Raw genomic sequence first — 12,411 nt, 5'->3', positions numbered from 1 at the left:
ACACAAATCATACGTTAAATTGTTATATATTTCTGTAACAAATTTACCTTTAACATTTGCTTAAAAAAACATATTGATCTGTCATTTTTAACTTCAGCCACCAGATCATTCCACAATCTTATACCCTGGACTGAAGTACTTTGTTCCTTCAAACTCGTTCTAAACTTACATTTAAACATACTTAAACATTTCTATCCCTTTGAGATTATAACAACTTTCTCTTTTAGTAAAATGTAATTGGATGTTTGAGGGTAAGGTGTTTTTATGATCCCGATACATAAGTGTCAAAATATTACAATCAACCAAATCATAGAACTTTAATAACTTCAACTGATGAAATAATGAATTTGTTGGGGGTCTGTAATTCTTTCTGGTAATAATCCTTATTGCTCTTTTCTGTAAAACAAAAATTGGGATTTGTGGACTCTAGTTTGAGAGAGGGATTTACGACTATTTAGCAAAATACTTTTATTTACAAATTAGTTAAAAGTTGTCATCAAGGGAAGACTTGTCCATCCAGCCTTATATGTTGGAGCTAGAGTCTGACCCAGAGCCAGAGGAGAATGAAGACAAAAACCTCAGAAAACATCATAGAAAATAGAGAAAACTGAAGGGGTTGAAAAATATGACTCAAACAGAATATAAACATATCTAYGCAGCACCGGGAGAGACTAATTTCAAATTTTCTGCACTCATACAGACTCCAAGTACACAACAAAATGTTTTACCAACTAAAAAAAGTGGATTTTGAAAATGTTCCCTTTAATCATAGCCAAACATTTTGCAGAATAAAACATTTTTTAACAATTGTTTCATTTTCTTTAGATGTTTCAAGGGTAACAAACATTCAATGTAGCCTTCTTGTGGGCATTTTCCCCTCCACTTTCAACTTGACTATATAAAACAGGTGAAACGCTGTTCAAAGCTGCCTTCAAGTTATTGCCATTCTTATTTCAGCTGAACGCTATTCTCTACCATTTCCAATGGCTCTCTCAAAATGTGGATATGTTCAAACACATGCAGCATCAACACACACACAGAGTTTCATCTGCTACTTTTGTTACGGTAAATAAAAAAAGCAATTTTCACACCATACTATCCGCATCGTGTCCTGCTTCTTGTGAGCCGCAGACAGACGCTTCTCCACACTACCTCCCTGAAAATTTTCCAGCTGTGAGAGCACTTCTCCGGCAGAAATCTCCAGTTGTGAAGTGCATGTGTGAAGAGCAGCCAAGGAAAACGCCTGGACCAAACTGTTTGCACGTTTATCTACATAAATGTATCCAGGGCTTATAGGTGAAGGCTGCTTATCAAAAGTGTTCATGGTAAAAATTGTTTGCATTATCCCACTTTGATCAGTTATTTTCCTCCCCCTTCCTTTTTAAGTTCTATCTTTTCACGGAGCATAAAACKGTTTGCAATACTGTGGAAAATTTGCTCATAATCTAAAGTAAATTTTCATAAAGTCCTTAAAAAAGTTATGTTACTCTAATTAAGACATTTTGAACGGGATGAAGCATAAAATTAAATAGTTATATTTCAGCAGCAACCCCCTTTTAAGCAGCACTTTTACACCAAATTGTTTGCTCTCTTTTAAAATGCTTCAACAGCCTTCGATTCATACACATCGCTGCAGTAATCCATAAAATTGTCTGTCCGGCCATCTTTCCAGTCTTAAGTGTTTGCCTGTATTTTCCATTTTCTTCACATCTGTGTCACAGTCACTCATGAATCTCTCCACTCAACCAAAAGCATTTCCAACACTTGTGCGCCGGATAAAAGAGGGAAAAACAGATGCAGCCTGTCTAACTTGTGCTCAATTTTCTGTTGTGTGCATACAATTTGTTTGCTTTTTGTAAATCAGACTGGTAAGTCTCTTTCATTTGGTCTTACATATACAGTAGATACTACAGAATATTTAGTACAAAAAAAATATTAAAAAAACGATCTGGAGCATCTGAAAGTCTCAATGTGCCAGAAAAGCGAACACAATCTGAAGATTATTGTGGAAATCTAATTGAAACTATTGAGGTTTGTTCCTTTTTCGAGGATGTCTGGATTTTTTTTTTTTTTTTGAAACCCAAAACCACAACACAGTTTTTAAGTTACATATATATGTAAGAAAGTTCAGCAGACATTTGTCTTCTCAGCTACGAGCCATTTGCCTTGGTCAAAACTGACATTTTTCAAACGGGGAAGTTAGTTCACCGAGCTGCATCTGTGGGCCTCATGTTTCTTTAAGACGATGTATCACCAGCAGGGACTGAGCCAGGCCTTGACACCCCGGATACTGCAGCCAAGCACACACACACACACACACACACACACACACACACACACACACACACACACACACTCACACTCACACACTCAATAATCACTCACTGAGGCAAAGCCAAACTGGCACAGGACAAGTGCACAGACAAGAGTTTTTTCCCCACCTCTTTCTTTTCTTTTTTTCTTTTTACAAACCTACATTATTCAATAAAAAAAAAAAGAAAACAACAACAAAACCTCAACATATCCACAAACGTCACATCAATTTCATCAACTCGTCATGCTCACAATAAACAGGACTCAGATACAGTGGAAGAATGGAGTTTCCATTGATTATTTTTTCATGAAAGCTGTTTTAAGAGATAAATCTGCGCATTTCTAAAACTACAATTTGGCGAGAAGATTCTTTCCTTACTTGTTCTCATTGGTTGCATCGTATCGCGGCATGGGATCTGCATCGTTGCTGTTGACATCATAGCTTGCTTGAGGGTCCTGAAGGAGACACCAAGATGAAAATAAAGAACATGAAACTTCACAACGATTTGTAAATAAAAAGCAGAGGAGAGAAAATGTTGATCTGGCACTTTAATTTGTTACAAGAGTAAGTCTAATACTGTCTTGTCTCTGTGCGTCGGAGATTAATACATCATTAAAGTGATACTTTAACTCAATCAAATAGTTCACATTGGTATTACAGCACTTTTGTAAATCGAATCCAATCCCAGCTAATCCAATCTGCCAAGATTTTTACCCTTTGGCATAAACACATCCCAACATTAAGAGTAACTAATAACTACAGCGTCAAACAGTGAATCGCTTTATCTACACAGCTGACTGATCRTTTACCTGCAGCTTCAGGCCAAGATGTTACTTTAAATATTTGGCCCTGGTATGAGAGCTAAGTGCAAAAAATGTAACAGACAAACATGAATATATCTGTACTCAAATACCTTTATGCTATCATGCAAATCAAATCGGATGATAATAAAATTTTTGCTTTCCTAATATTGCTTCAGTTTGAACAAGAAAAAGAACTAGTGTCTCTATATAAGGCTGATTTTTTTTAGTTATCCATTATTTTTCATTAGTATGTCCAGGTTGTAACACTTGAATGCATATAAGATGAAAAAAAAATCGGTTTGTGTTGATTCTTTTGGTACATYTGGGTCTAAATCAGGCTGACTCACTGCCACAAACACACAGGAGCAAACATTTACAGCACACTGGATCATATGTCTGCTCAAACATCACACAACRACAACAGTACTTACAAAGATCAACACCTCAAGTTCACAGAAGACACCCAACAAAAACACACACACTGTCGCCCTACACGCGCATACATACACACTCACRTAGTTCTGTAAAAGGTCAGGGTGGTTCCTCTCAATGCCGTCATCAAGTATGGTCACCACCACGTCTTTACCCGTGTAGCCCCTCTTCCACGCCCCCATGATGTTCATGTCCGACTGGCAATTATGGACGTCATCGTTACAGTGCTGCAGAGAGGAAAGCAGACGGTAAGAGTAGGTTGAAAACAGGAAAATATACGAGTCAAGAGTTTTAAACATACACATTTAAAGGTTAGGAGCATAAAACAAACCATCATGACTTTCTTTTGATTTACAGCCAAGCTTTTCCAGAATCATTGCACAATGTGACGTAAACAGGCTCAGACATGTTCATGTCGGGCCTGTTTGGAGAATTCTTCACAAAATCCCACAGAAACTCATTCAATCATGACTTAATCGCTTATTCGCATAAGTATTTCTCCTTCAGGTTAATCATGTCCTACTAATTTAGAATAACACACATTTATTGATTAAATGCCAAATATAATTTAGATTTATTAAATCTTGCAATCGTTTGGCTGTAACTCATTATTGACTGATTTCAAATGATAGACGTTATACAAGAGTCACTGGAAGAATATATTAATGTTGAAAATGACAGCAGAAGCCATTGAAATCTAAAAAAGTAAAATTGTGTTATTTGAAGGTCATAAAAAAGGATAAGATGATTATCTGAAAAGGAAACTTAAAATTCATCATGTTTTGTGTTAGAAAATCTGTCATCACACATGTCAAACAAAATGTGATTATAAAAAGAACAAAATGGCTTTTAAAATGTTCATTTTAAATCTTAAGAAATTGTTTTCCTAAAAAGACTGTAAAGTCTGAATCTAACATTACTCTTCAAACATTATTATTATTATTATTATTATTATTATTATTATTAATATTAATAATAATAATAAATTAGTCTTATATAGCACTTTTGAGTCCCTCAAAATCGCTTTTGAAGGCCTTATTGAAGAATAAATGTGACCTGACATTAAACGGTGTAAAAGAAGAGAGTTTTATATTTTTWTTCGGTTCAGCTCTGATCTTCCTATGCTCATTAGGAATCCCACACATCATCAGTCACAACACATGAAGCTTTTATCTTGTTGGAAATGCGTGTGATCAAACTTTTATTTACACTTCAGCTTTCTGAGAAATGACATCGAATAACTGATTCACACAACTCAAAATGAGGAAAAAAAATTCTTGAATTAAATTAACAGGTGAAGATACATTATATGAATTAATGTTCTTTTGATTTAACTKAAATGTGTTTTAAGAGGTGGACAAAACAACTAAAACATAATGAAAAAAAGACCTACAATAGTTACGTTTGACTACATTTCTACAAATTATAATGGAAAATATAAATCAAGGCCCAAATCTGTTTAAATCTACTTATATTAAAGTAGAACCCTAATCACAAATAAAAGAATATATTTCTCTTTAAAATGACATAATGCCACATGATATAAATTATTGCCATAACTTTATTAGACCTGTTTTATCCTGWGTGACACGTGTAATAAAGTTACATGATTGCTGCTGTTGTGCAGCCGAACGGCGCCTTAAATCTGAGYTGGCGGTCCAGTATTTCTCACTGCAAACTGTACTCCAGGGAATCATGTGTGCCAAAGTTTTTATTTGTTTTCATGTCAAAGTATCATTGAGACACATAATATTAAACCTAAACAGAAGCTTTTTATTCATTACTTTTAAAGCCAAAGTACATTTAATTTGTAAATTTAGACGATTTGTGCTAAATTTGTTTTATTCTATTATTGAGTTACACTTCATTRCATCCTTTTTTATAATGACGTGCTCTTATGTGAGTTTTTATATTTAGATAAAAACAAAACCACGCAATTTGTCAAACAGGAAGTGTGCTTCTACAGTGTTTTGACTTTATGACTTTGTTTGGAATTATTGGAAATACTTGATTAAATAAACCTAAAAACATACACAGAAAGTTTTGAAAGTTGCGTTCTTCAGCTGGGGGAGAAAAAAACACTCTGGTCAAAGTATCAGGAAATATCTATATTAGGTTAACAATTGACAGACCTGAGGATGTTCAACCACACACTGTTTGTGTGTAACGTATATACACACACACACACACACACACATACACACAAATATAAGTAAAAGAGCAATGATCTGAGGGTGTTTGCAAATAGCTGTGTTCACCAGCAATACAAATCTGAGCCAAACTTGTCCATTTTTAAACCTGAGGACAAATTTCACAACACTGATTCCTTTAATTTGAAAGAAAAAACAAAATCTTCAGCTCCGTGACGTAGCAGTAATCTTGACCATGCCACGACCTTTGACTTTTGAACTGGATAAAAATGGGCAGCATGCAGGTTACAGTATACTTACAATATACCACATACTGCTCCACTTGGCGTCATTATAGAATATGTTGTTTTGGGCCATGCTGCTAAAGGCGGGGCTTGTCTGGGAAAGGGGCGGGGCTGATTTGTAATCCCTCTTGATCCTCCTTTTCACCACCTGCTGTTCTATCCACTCCACCTGAAACAAGCACACAGTCAYGAGTTAGCAAAAACTGAGATGGTTTAAAACAACACAACGTAGACATTACAGCTAACCACAGGTAACCCATCAGAGACACAGGAATAACTTGATTCAAGTTTCTATTAAATTTAATATTCAACATCTTAACTTCTTTTATGTGGTATAAAACTAAAGACAAGTCATCTCAAAGCAATACATTTTGTTAAGGGTCTTCTTATAATCCATAAGCCACTGCAGATAAAATCTTACACAGTAGCTTAAATTGACAGTATTTTTGTTTTGTTTAAACTTAAACAAAACTTTAAGCCACTAATAGAGTTGAGATAATGCTAAAAGAAAAAGGGCAAAGATACAAAATGTAACACTAATTTTTGGTCCCATTATTTAAAAGGTAAAGGTCTATAAAAACTTAACAAAAAGCAATTAAGAATAACTAAAAACCATCCAGATTTACAGAAAAACATCTGCCTTAATTTATTATAAAGTGCAGCTTTTAGTCACTTTATTCTTTCTGGCAGCACAGGTAGACTTATTAGTTCCTTCTCCCAGGCTCCACTGTGCACAGCTTAAGGAACATACAGTTTATATACYGCATGCACTAAAGACGTAAAAGTCTCCCAGGTAACATCAATCTTCCAAATGTTATGGGTTTCCTTCAAGGCAAAAGACATTCCTTGGCAAAAATCTCACTCTGGTCTAAAAGGAATTTTCCGATTTCAAAATCAGCCCTGCTGAAGAAGACAGCTGGACCCACTTGTTTGGCCCTGGTAAACTCTTCTTCAACTCTGTGTGTTTAGTCTAGCAGGATTCATTCGTCTTAAGTCTCCATCAAAAGTTTTACAAGCGCAGAAACTGACATGTAGACAGACGGCACACACGGAAGAGAAAGATCTGTCTAAGAGTTGTAAGAAAGTGTTATCAATCTAAATTAGATAGATAAGATATGCATATACAGCGGGTAAAATAAGTATTGAACACGTCAACATTTTTCTCAGTAAATATATTACTAGAGGTGCTAATGACGTGAAATTTTCACCTGAAGTCGGTAACAACCCAAGTGATCCATACATACAAAGAAATCAAACCATAAATGTCCAGAAATGAAGTTATTTGTAATAATGTGGAATGGCACAGGGAAAAAGTATTGAACACACTTACTGAAATTTATCTAATACTTTGTACAAAAGCCTTTGTTGTCAATGACAGCTTCAAGACGCCTCCTGTATAGAGAAACTAGTGGCATGCATTGCTCAGGTGTGATTTTGGCCCATTCTTCCACAAACAGTCTTCAAATCTTGAAGGTTTCGTGGACCTCTTCTATGAACTCTGATCTTTAGTTCTTTCCATAGATTTTCTGTTGGATTCAGGTCAGGTGATTGGCTGGGCCATTCCAGCAGCTTTAGTTTCTTTCTCTGAAAACAACTGAGAGTTTCCTTGGCGTTGTGTTTGGGCTCACTGTCTTGCTGAAATGTCCAGCCACGTTTCATCTTCATCATCCTGGTAGATGGAAGCAGATTTTTATCAAGAATGTCTCTGTACATTTTTCCTCTCATCCTTCCTTCAATTATTTGAAGTTTGCCAGTAYCATATGCTGAAAAACAGCCCCACACCATGATGTTCCCACCTCCAAACTTCACTGTTGGTATGGTGTTTTTGGGCTGATGTGCAGTGCCATTTGACCTCCAAACATGATGTGTATTCTGGCATCCAAACAGTTCAGTTTTGGTCTCATCTGACCAGACTATATTCTCCCAGTATTTCACAGGCTTGTTTAAATGTTGTGYAGCAAACTTTAAAGGAGCTTCAACATGCTGTTTCTTCAGCAGTGGAGTCTTGCGTGGTGAGCGTGCATACAGGCCATGGTGGTTCAGTGCATTACTTATTGTTTTCTTTGAAACAATCGTACCTGCTAATTCCAGGTCTTTCTGAAGCTCTCCACAAGTGGTCCTTGGCTCTTGGACAACTCTTCTGATAATTCTTTTCACTCCTCTGTCAGAAATCTTGTGAGGAGCACCTGGTCGTGGTCGGTTTATGGTGAAATAATGTTCTTTCCACTTCTGAATTATGGCCCCAACAGTGCTCACTGGAACCTTCAGAAGTTTAGACATTCTTCTGTAACCGATGCCATCATTATGCTTTGCAACAATAAGGTTGTGAAGGTCTTGAGAGAGCTCTTTACTTTTACCCATCATCAGATGGTTCTTGTGTGATACCTGGCCATCATTTGGGACTGAACCAGCTGATATTAACTTGCACTGACAAGGGGCAGGCTTGCTTTCTAATTACTGAGAGAGTTCAGCTGGTGTCTTGGCTTTCCATGCCTTTTTACACCTCCCTTTCTTCATGTGTTCAATACTTTTTCCCTGTGCCATTCCACATTATTACAAATAACTTCATTTCTGGACATTTATGGTTTGATTTCTTTGTATGTATGGATCACTTGGGTTGTTACCGACAACTGGTGAAAATTTCATGTAATTAGCACCTCTAGTAATATATTTACTGAGAAAAATGTTGACGTGTTCAATACTTATTTTACCCGCTGTTATTTATATATATATATTTTAATGGTATTTCATCTGATATATGCAGTGTTTTTTGGTTCCAGTAATTTAGAAATGTTTAATAGTGCAAAAAAATCACTTTTTGATCCTAAAGCTGTTATTTTTACCTTTTAGGGGAAAAAATGCATTTATAAAACTAAAAAAAGGTATTTTAAGACATACAGTTGGTGAAAAAGAAAATACAACATAAATCTAAGTCCTTGCCTTGCTAACTTAGCAGTGGTTCATCCCTGAAGTTTAGACGCCTTTCCATGACTGAATGATTCCTATGTTAAGTGGTCTAACATACCAACAAATAAACAGAAAATAGTTAAAGAAAAAAGCCAGACACACAGACTACACTCAAAGTTAGCAAAAAGCAGCCAATGCTCATATAAAACCTGAATTATTACAGCCAATTATGGCATAGCAGTGCTTTAAGACTTTTGTACAATGTGTTTTTTTAGAAACATATGCTCTTATGCAAATAACAATTTGTATTTTATTAGGATGATGTAGAATTAGCACAGGTAAAAAAAGTAAATTCCACTGAGATGCTCGCATCATCTCGTGTAAGCTAGAAGTTTCAGGCTGCGCACGTGTCGAGACAAAAACCACACGCATAACAGATAATCGATAAAAATCATTTTAGCACTGAAAAACGTTTTTGTTTTGTTGCTCAGCCCGTCAGAAATCTCAGATTTCTGAGGTATTGAATACTGTCCTTCTGTAAAGGCAAAGTATTTTTCCACATCAATACAGAGAGGAGAGAGAAGGGAAAGAGAAAAGAAAGCAGCTGACAACATGACTGGAGAGTGATTATCTGGTCCCGTGCACGAAACAATCTACCGGGATCTCCCGAGAATAGGAGCGCAAGGCAACAGGACAAGATGAGATGAGAGAAGAAAAGGCGATAAAGAGCTGAAGAGAACGAGTCTCGGGAGAGTCAATAAAAGAAGACTGAGCAGAAGATGCGAGAGAAAAAACAAATGGCAAGAGAGCCGGCAGGAAAAGGAAGGATAATTGATTTTATAAACAGCATTGATTTCTTAAATATACTGCTTTCTTTTGACTGCGTAAAAGTCCAAAATTGGCCCATAAGTGGAGTTATTTATTAATTGCATGGACCTCTGATGTAAGACTGAAAGAAACATTAGGAGGACGTCTAGGAAAAACCTCCCGTAACTCTTGKTCGTCAAGGTCTTAGTCCATTTCATGCCAATCTGATGTCATCAGGAATTTCTCGTGTTAATAGAATTTGTTAGTTTTACTTTCACAATTGCTGATAAGAATGGTTTATTCTTAAAAATAGTTCTATCTTTGCCTTTGATGAGAAAATTGTCTCAAAAACTAATTGTTTTTACTCACTGGTTTAGACCTGCCTATTCTAAAAAATGCATAAAATGTCAAAAAATATATTTCTGAATTAAGTGAGTAAAGTTAGTACAAACTGAGCCAAATGCTGATGGTGGCCCCTTTACTAACTGATGAAAAACAAGAATTAGGAGCGAATCTCAGTTTCACGTGTGAGAAACTCTTTTGCTGGAAAAACAAAAGGAATCAAAAAGTTAGACACTACATTATGAATGCAAAACAATTATTTTGCCTCTGGTAAACAAGGTGGAAATGATCCCATATGTGATTAAAAACCATGTAGAGTAACAGGTGATTCAACATCCTTCCACAGATCAGCTCCCAGCAGTAAAGATGACGTAATCGCTCGATTCAAAACCTCACTGGTGGGCAGAAAGACTACAAGAACCATTTGTTTCAAATATTATTAGTCACTTCTTCACAGATTTAAACAAAAACTGGTCCAATGTGTATCACAAATAGCCAAAATTAATATAAGGTATATAAAAAAGGTAAAAATGTTTTGCTGTTTATTTTCCTCTTTAATTGTGACCAATATAATAATAAAGACAAGGTATTTCATACAACTTTTTTGGCTACTTATTAGTACCCACTAAATTAAAATATAAAGAGTAGCTATAAGACATTTAGTTTTTATTATTTTGTGAGCAAACATTTGTTTTCAAGTTTCCAGCAATTAAGTGGATATCTTTTTGCACCTATTGTGGCTACACGGCTGATGGTGTGTATTACGGGTACTATCCACAGTCTGTGTGCCAGTTTTCGCTCTGAAGCGTAACAATCTATTCAATCCACTCAACCCCAATTTGATGGAGCAGCCGATGGTCTGCTAGCACCTGTACCTCTTCGTCAGCCCTCCTTTTCCAATCTGATTCTCTCAGTTATCTCGCTCTTTTACCTTCCTCATCTCTGTCCCTGACTACCACACTCTCAGCGACTCTCCGTTTAATTTTTGCTCTTCTCATTCACAGATGCCCCCTCTCTGTTAGATGGCTGGCCTCTCTCTCCCATTCCTTACTCCAACCCAATTCCTCCCTCTCCCCTTCTCTCATTTGCTCTCTGTGTAAGGGTTTGCAGGTGGCTCTTGCTGCCTGGGTCAGTAACCAGGGGAAACTGGGGAAGAGTTCACTTCAATAGAACAAATGGGAACAAATTGATCCACTTTTGCTGCTGTTTGTGTGATGATGTCTGAGCTGCAGGCTAATCATTTTAAGGTGGAAGTTTGAAATAAAGGAGAAAGAGTAATGGGCTCACATAAACCTTTCAGTAGAGAGAAGAGGAGTTTTTAATCTCTCTTAAGCATATCTGACAAACTCAACTCACATTACTTGTTTGGGAGCTTCTCACAGGTAGAGCTGTGCTCACCTTCTAGAGAAACGTCCTTCAGTGCATTGACTTTTTAATGGTTAACCTGTTAAATTGAGTCGTTTTATTACTCAAGGACTCTGACTTGATGACAGTCTGTAGTCAAGTTTTATTATTCCAGAGCAAACTCCCATTAGCTACAAATATTTTTGTGTTTAATTAAACAAAATAGAATTGACGCCAACCGTTGCTGATGTCCCCTGTCACCATTCAGTAGTGACCAACTGTTAGTAGTTTTGTTGGAATCATCACTGGCCTTCATTATTTAAATAATCTCATTAGGTGAACAGATAAACAGACGGGGGGCTAAAGTGATCTTGTCAAAGTACTACACAAACGTGCTGAGCAGGTCTCCCTTTTGGTGCACACAAAATTTGGTTCAGATCGGATCATGTGTTTGAACCGTACGTCAAAGGTGTGATGTGTAATCAGGCCACGCCCTCCAAAAATTGGACTGTGTTCCTGAAGTAAGGAGGATTAGGATTGACCATAGGGAATTCAGTGCAGATTGGTTGAGTTATGTGGAATTTAGAGCCAGACGTATGTCAAAAGCGTGAAGTCTGACTTCGCCGCACCGTCATGGCCACGCCTTTCACCAAAAAGTCTTTGTGCTTGAAAGCAAGTGAGATGAAGTTCTTATCTGTGTTCTGACACAAGATTAGGTCAAGAGAGTCAGAGCCATCTCTGACCCTCTTGACCTAATCAGCAGCAAACTGTGTCAGAACACAGGTAAGAACAACAGGAAGTGACCTTTTTTTTAGCTTGGAAAGCTTTCCAAGGCTGTGTCCAAAACGGCAGGACGGGTCCTCCGAAGGTCGAATTTGTCGGCCGCATACGTCACAGCGCCGCGACGAAGGACGTCCAAAACGTAAGACTCCTCCGATGCGTCCGACAAATACGTCCTTCTTTTTCCCCGAATCGAAGGACAGGTCTGATGAATCCTTCCCGGCCCAGCATATCCCATAATGCATTGC

At 37.0% G+C, this 12,411-nt stretch overlaps 1 protein-coding gene across 1 annotated transcript in view; it reads right to left on the bottom strand.

The window, feature by feature from the left end:
- pcsk5b (proprotein convertase subtilisin/kexin type 5b) overlaps positions 1–12,411 on the bottom strand; it is a gene marked incomplete in the record, with an annotated part of 79,677 nt that overhangs the window by 53,572 nt on the left and 13,694 nt on the right. Inside the window, 3 exon segments of the mRNA XM_014017337.1 lie at positions 2,693–2,769; positions 3,633–3,776; positions 6,000–6,152. Coding sequence (XP_013872791.1) covers positions 2,693–2,769; positions 3,633–3,776; positions 6,000–6,152 — 374 coding nt within the window.

Source organism: Austrofundulus limnaeus, unplaced genomic scaffold (assembly GCF_001266775.1).
Source record: "Austrofundulus limnaeus strain Quisiro unplaced genomic scaffold, Austrofundulus_limnaeus-1.0 Scaffold166, whole genome shotgun sequence".
Lineage (NCBI taxonomy): Eukaryota > Metazoa > Chordata > Actinopteri > Cyprinodontiformes > Rivulidae > Austrofundulus > Austrofundulus limnaeus.
This window is presented reverse-complemented; position numbering and strand designations above follow the sequence as displayed.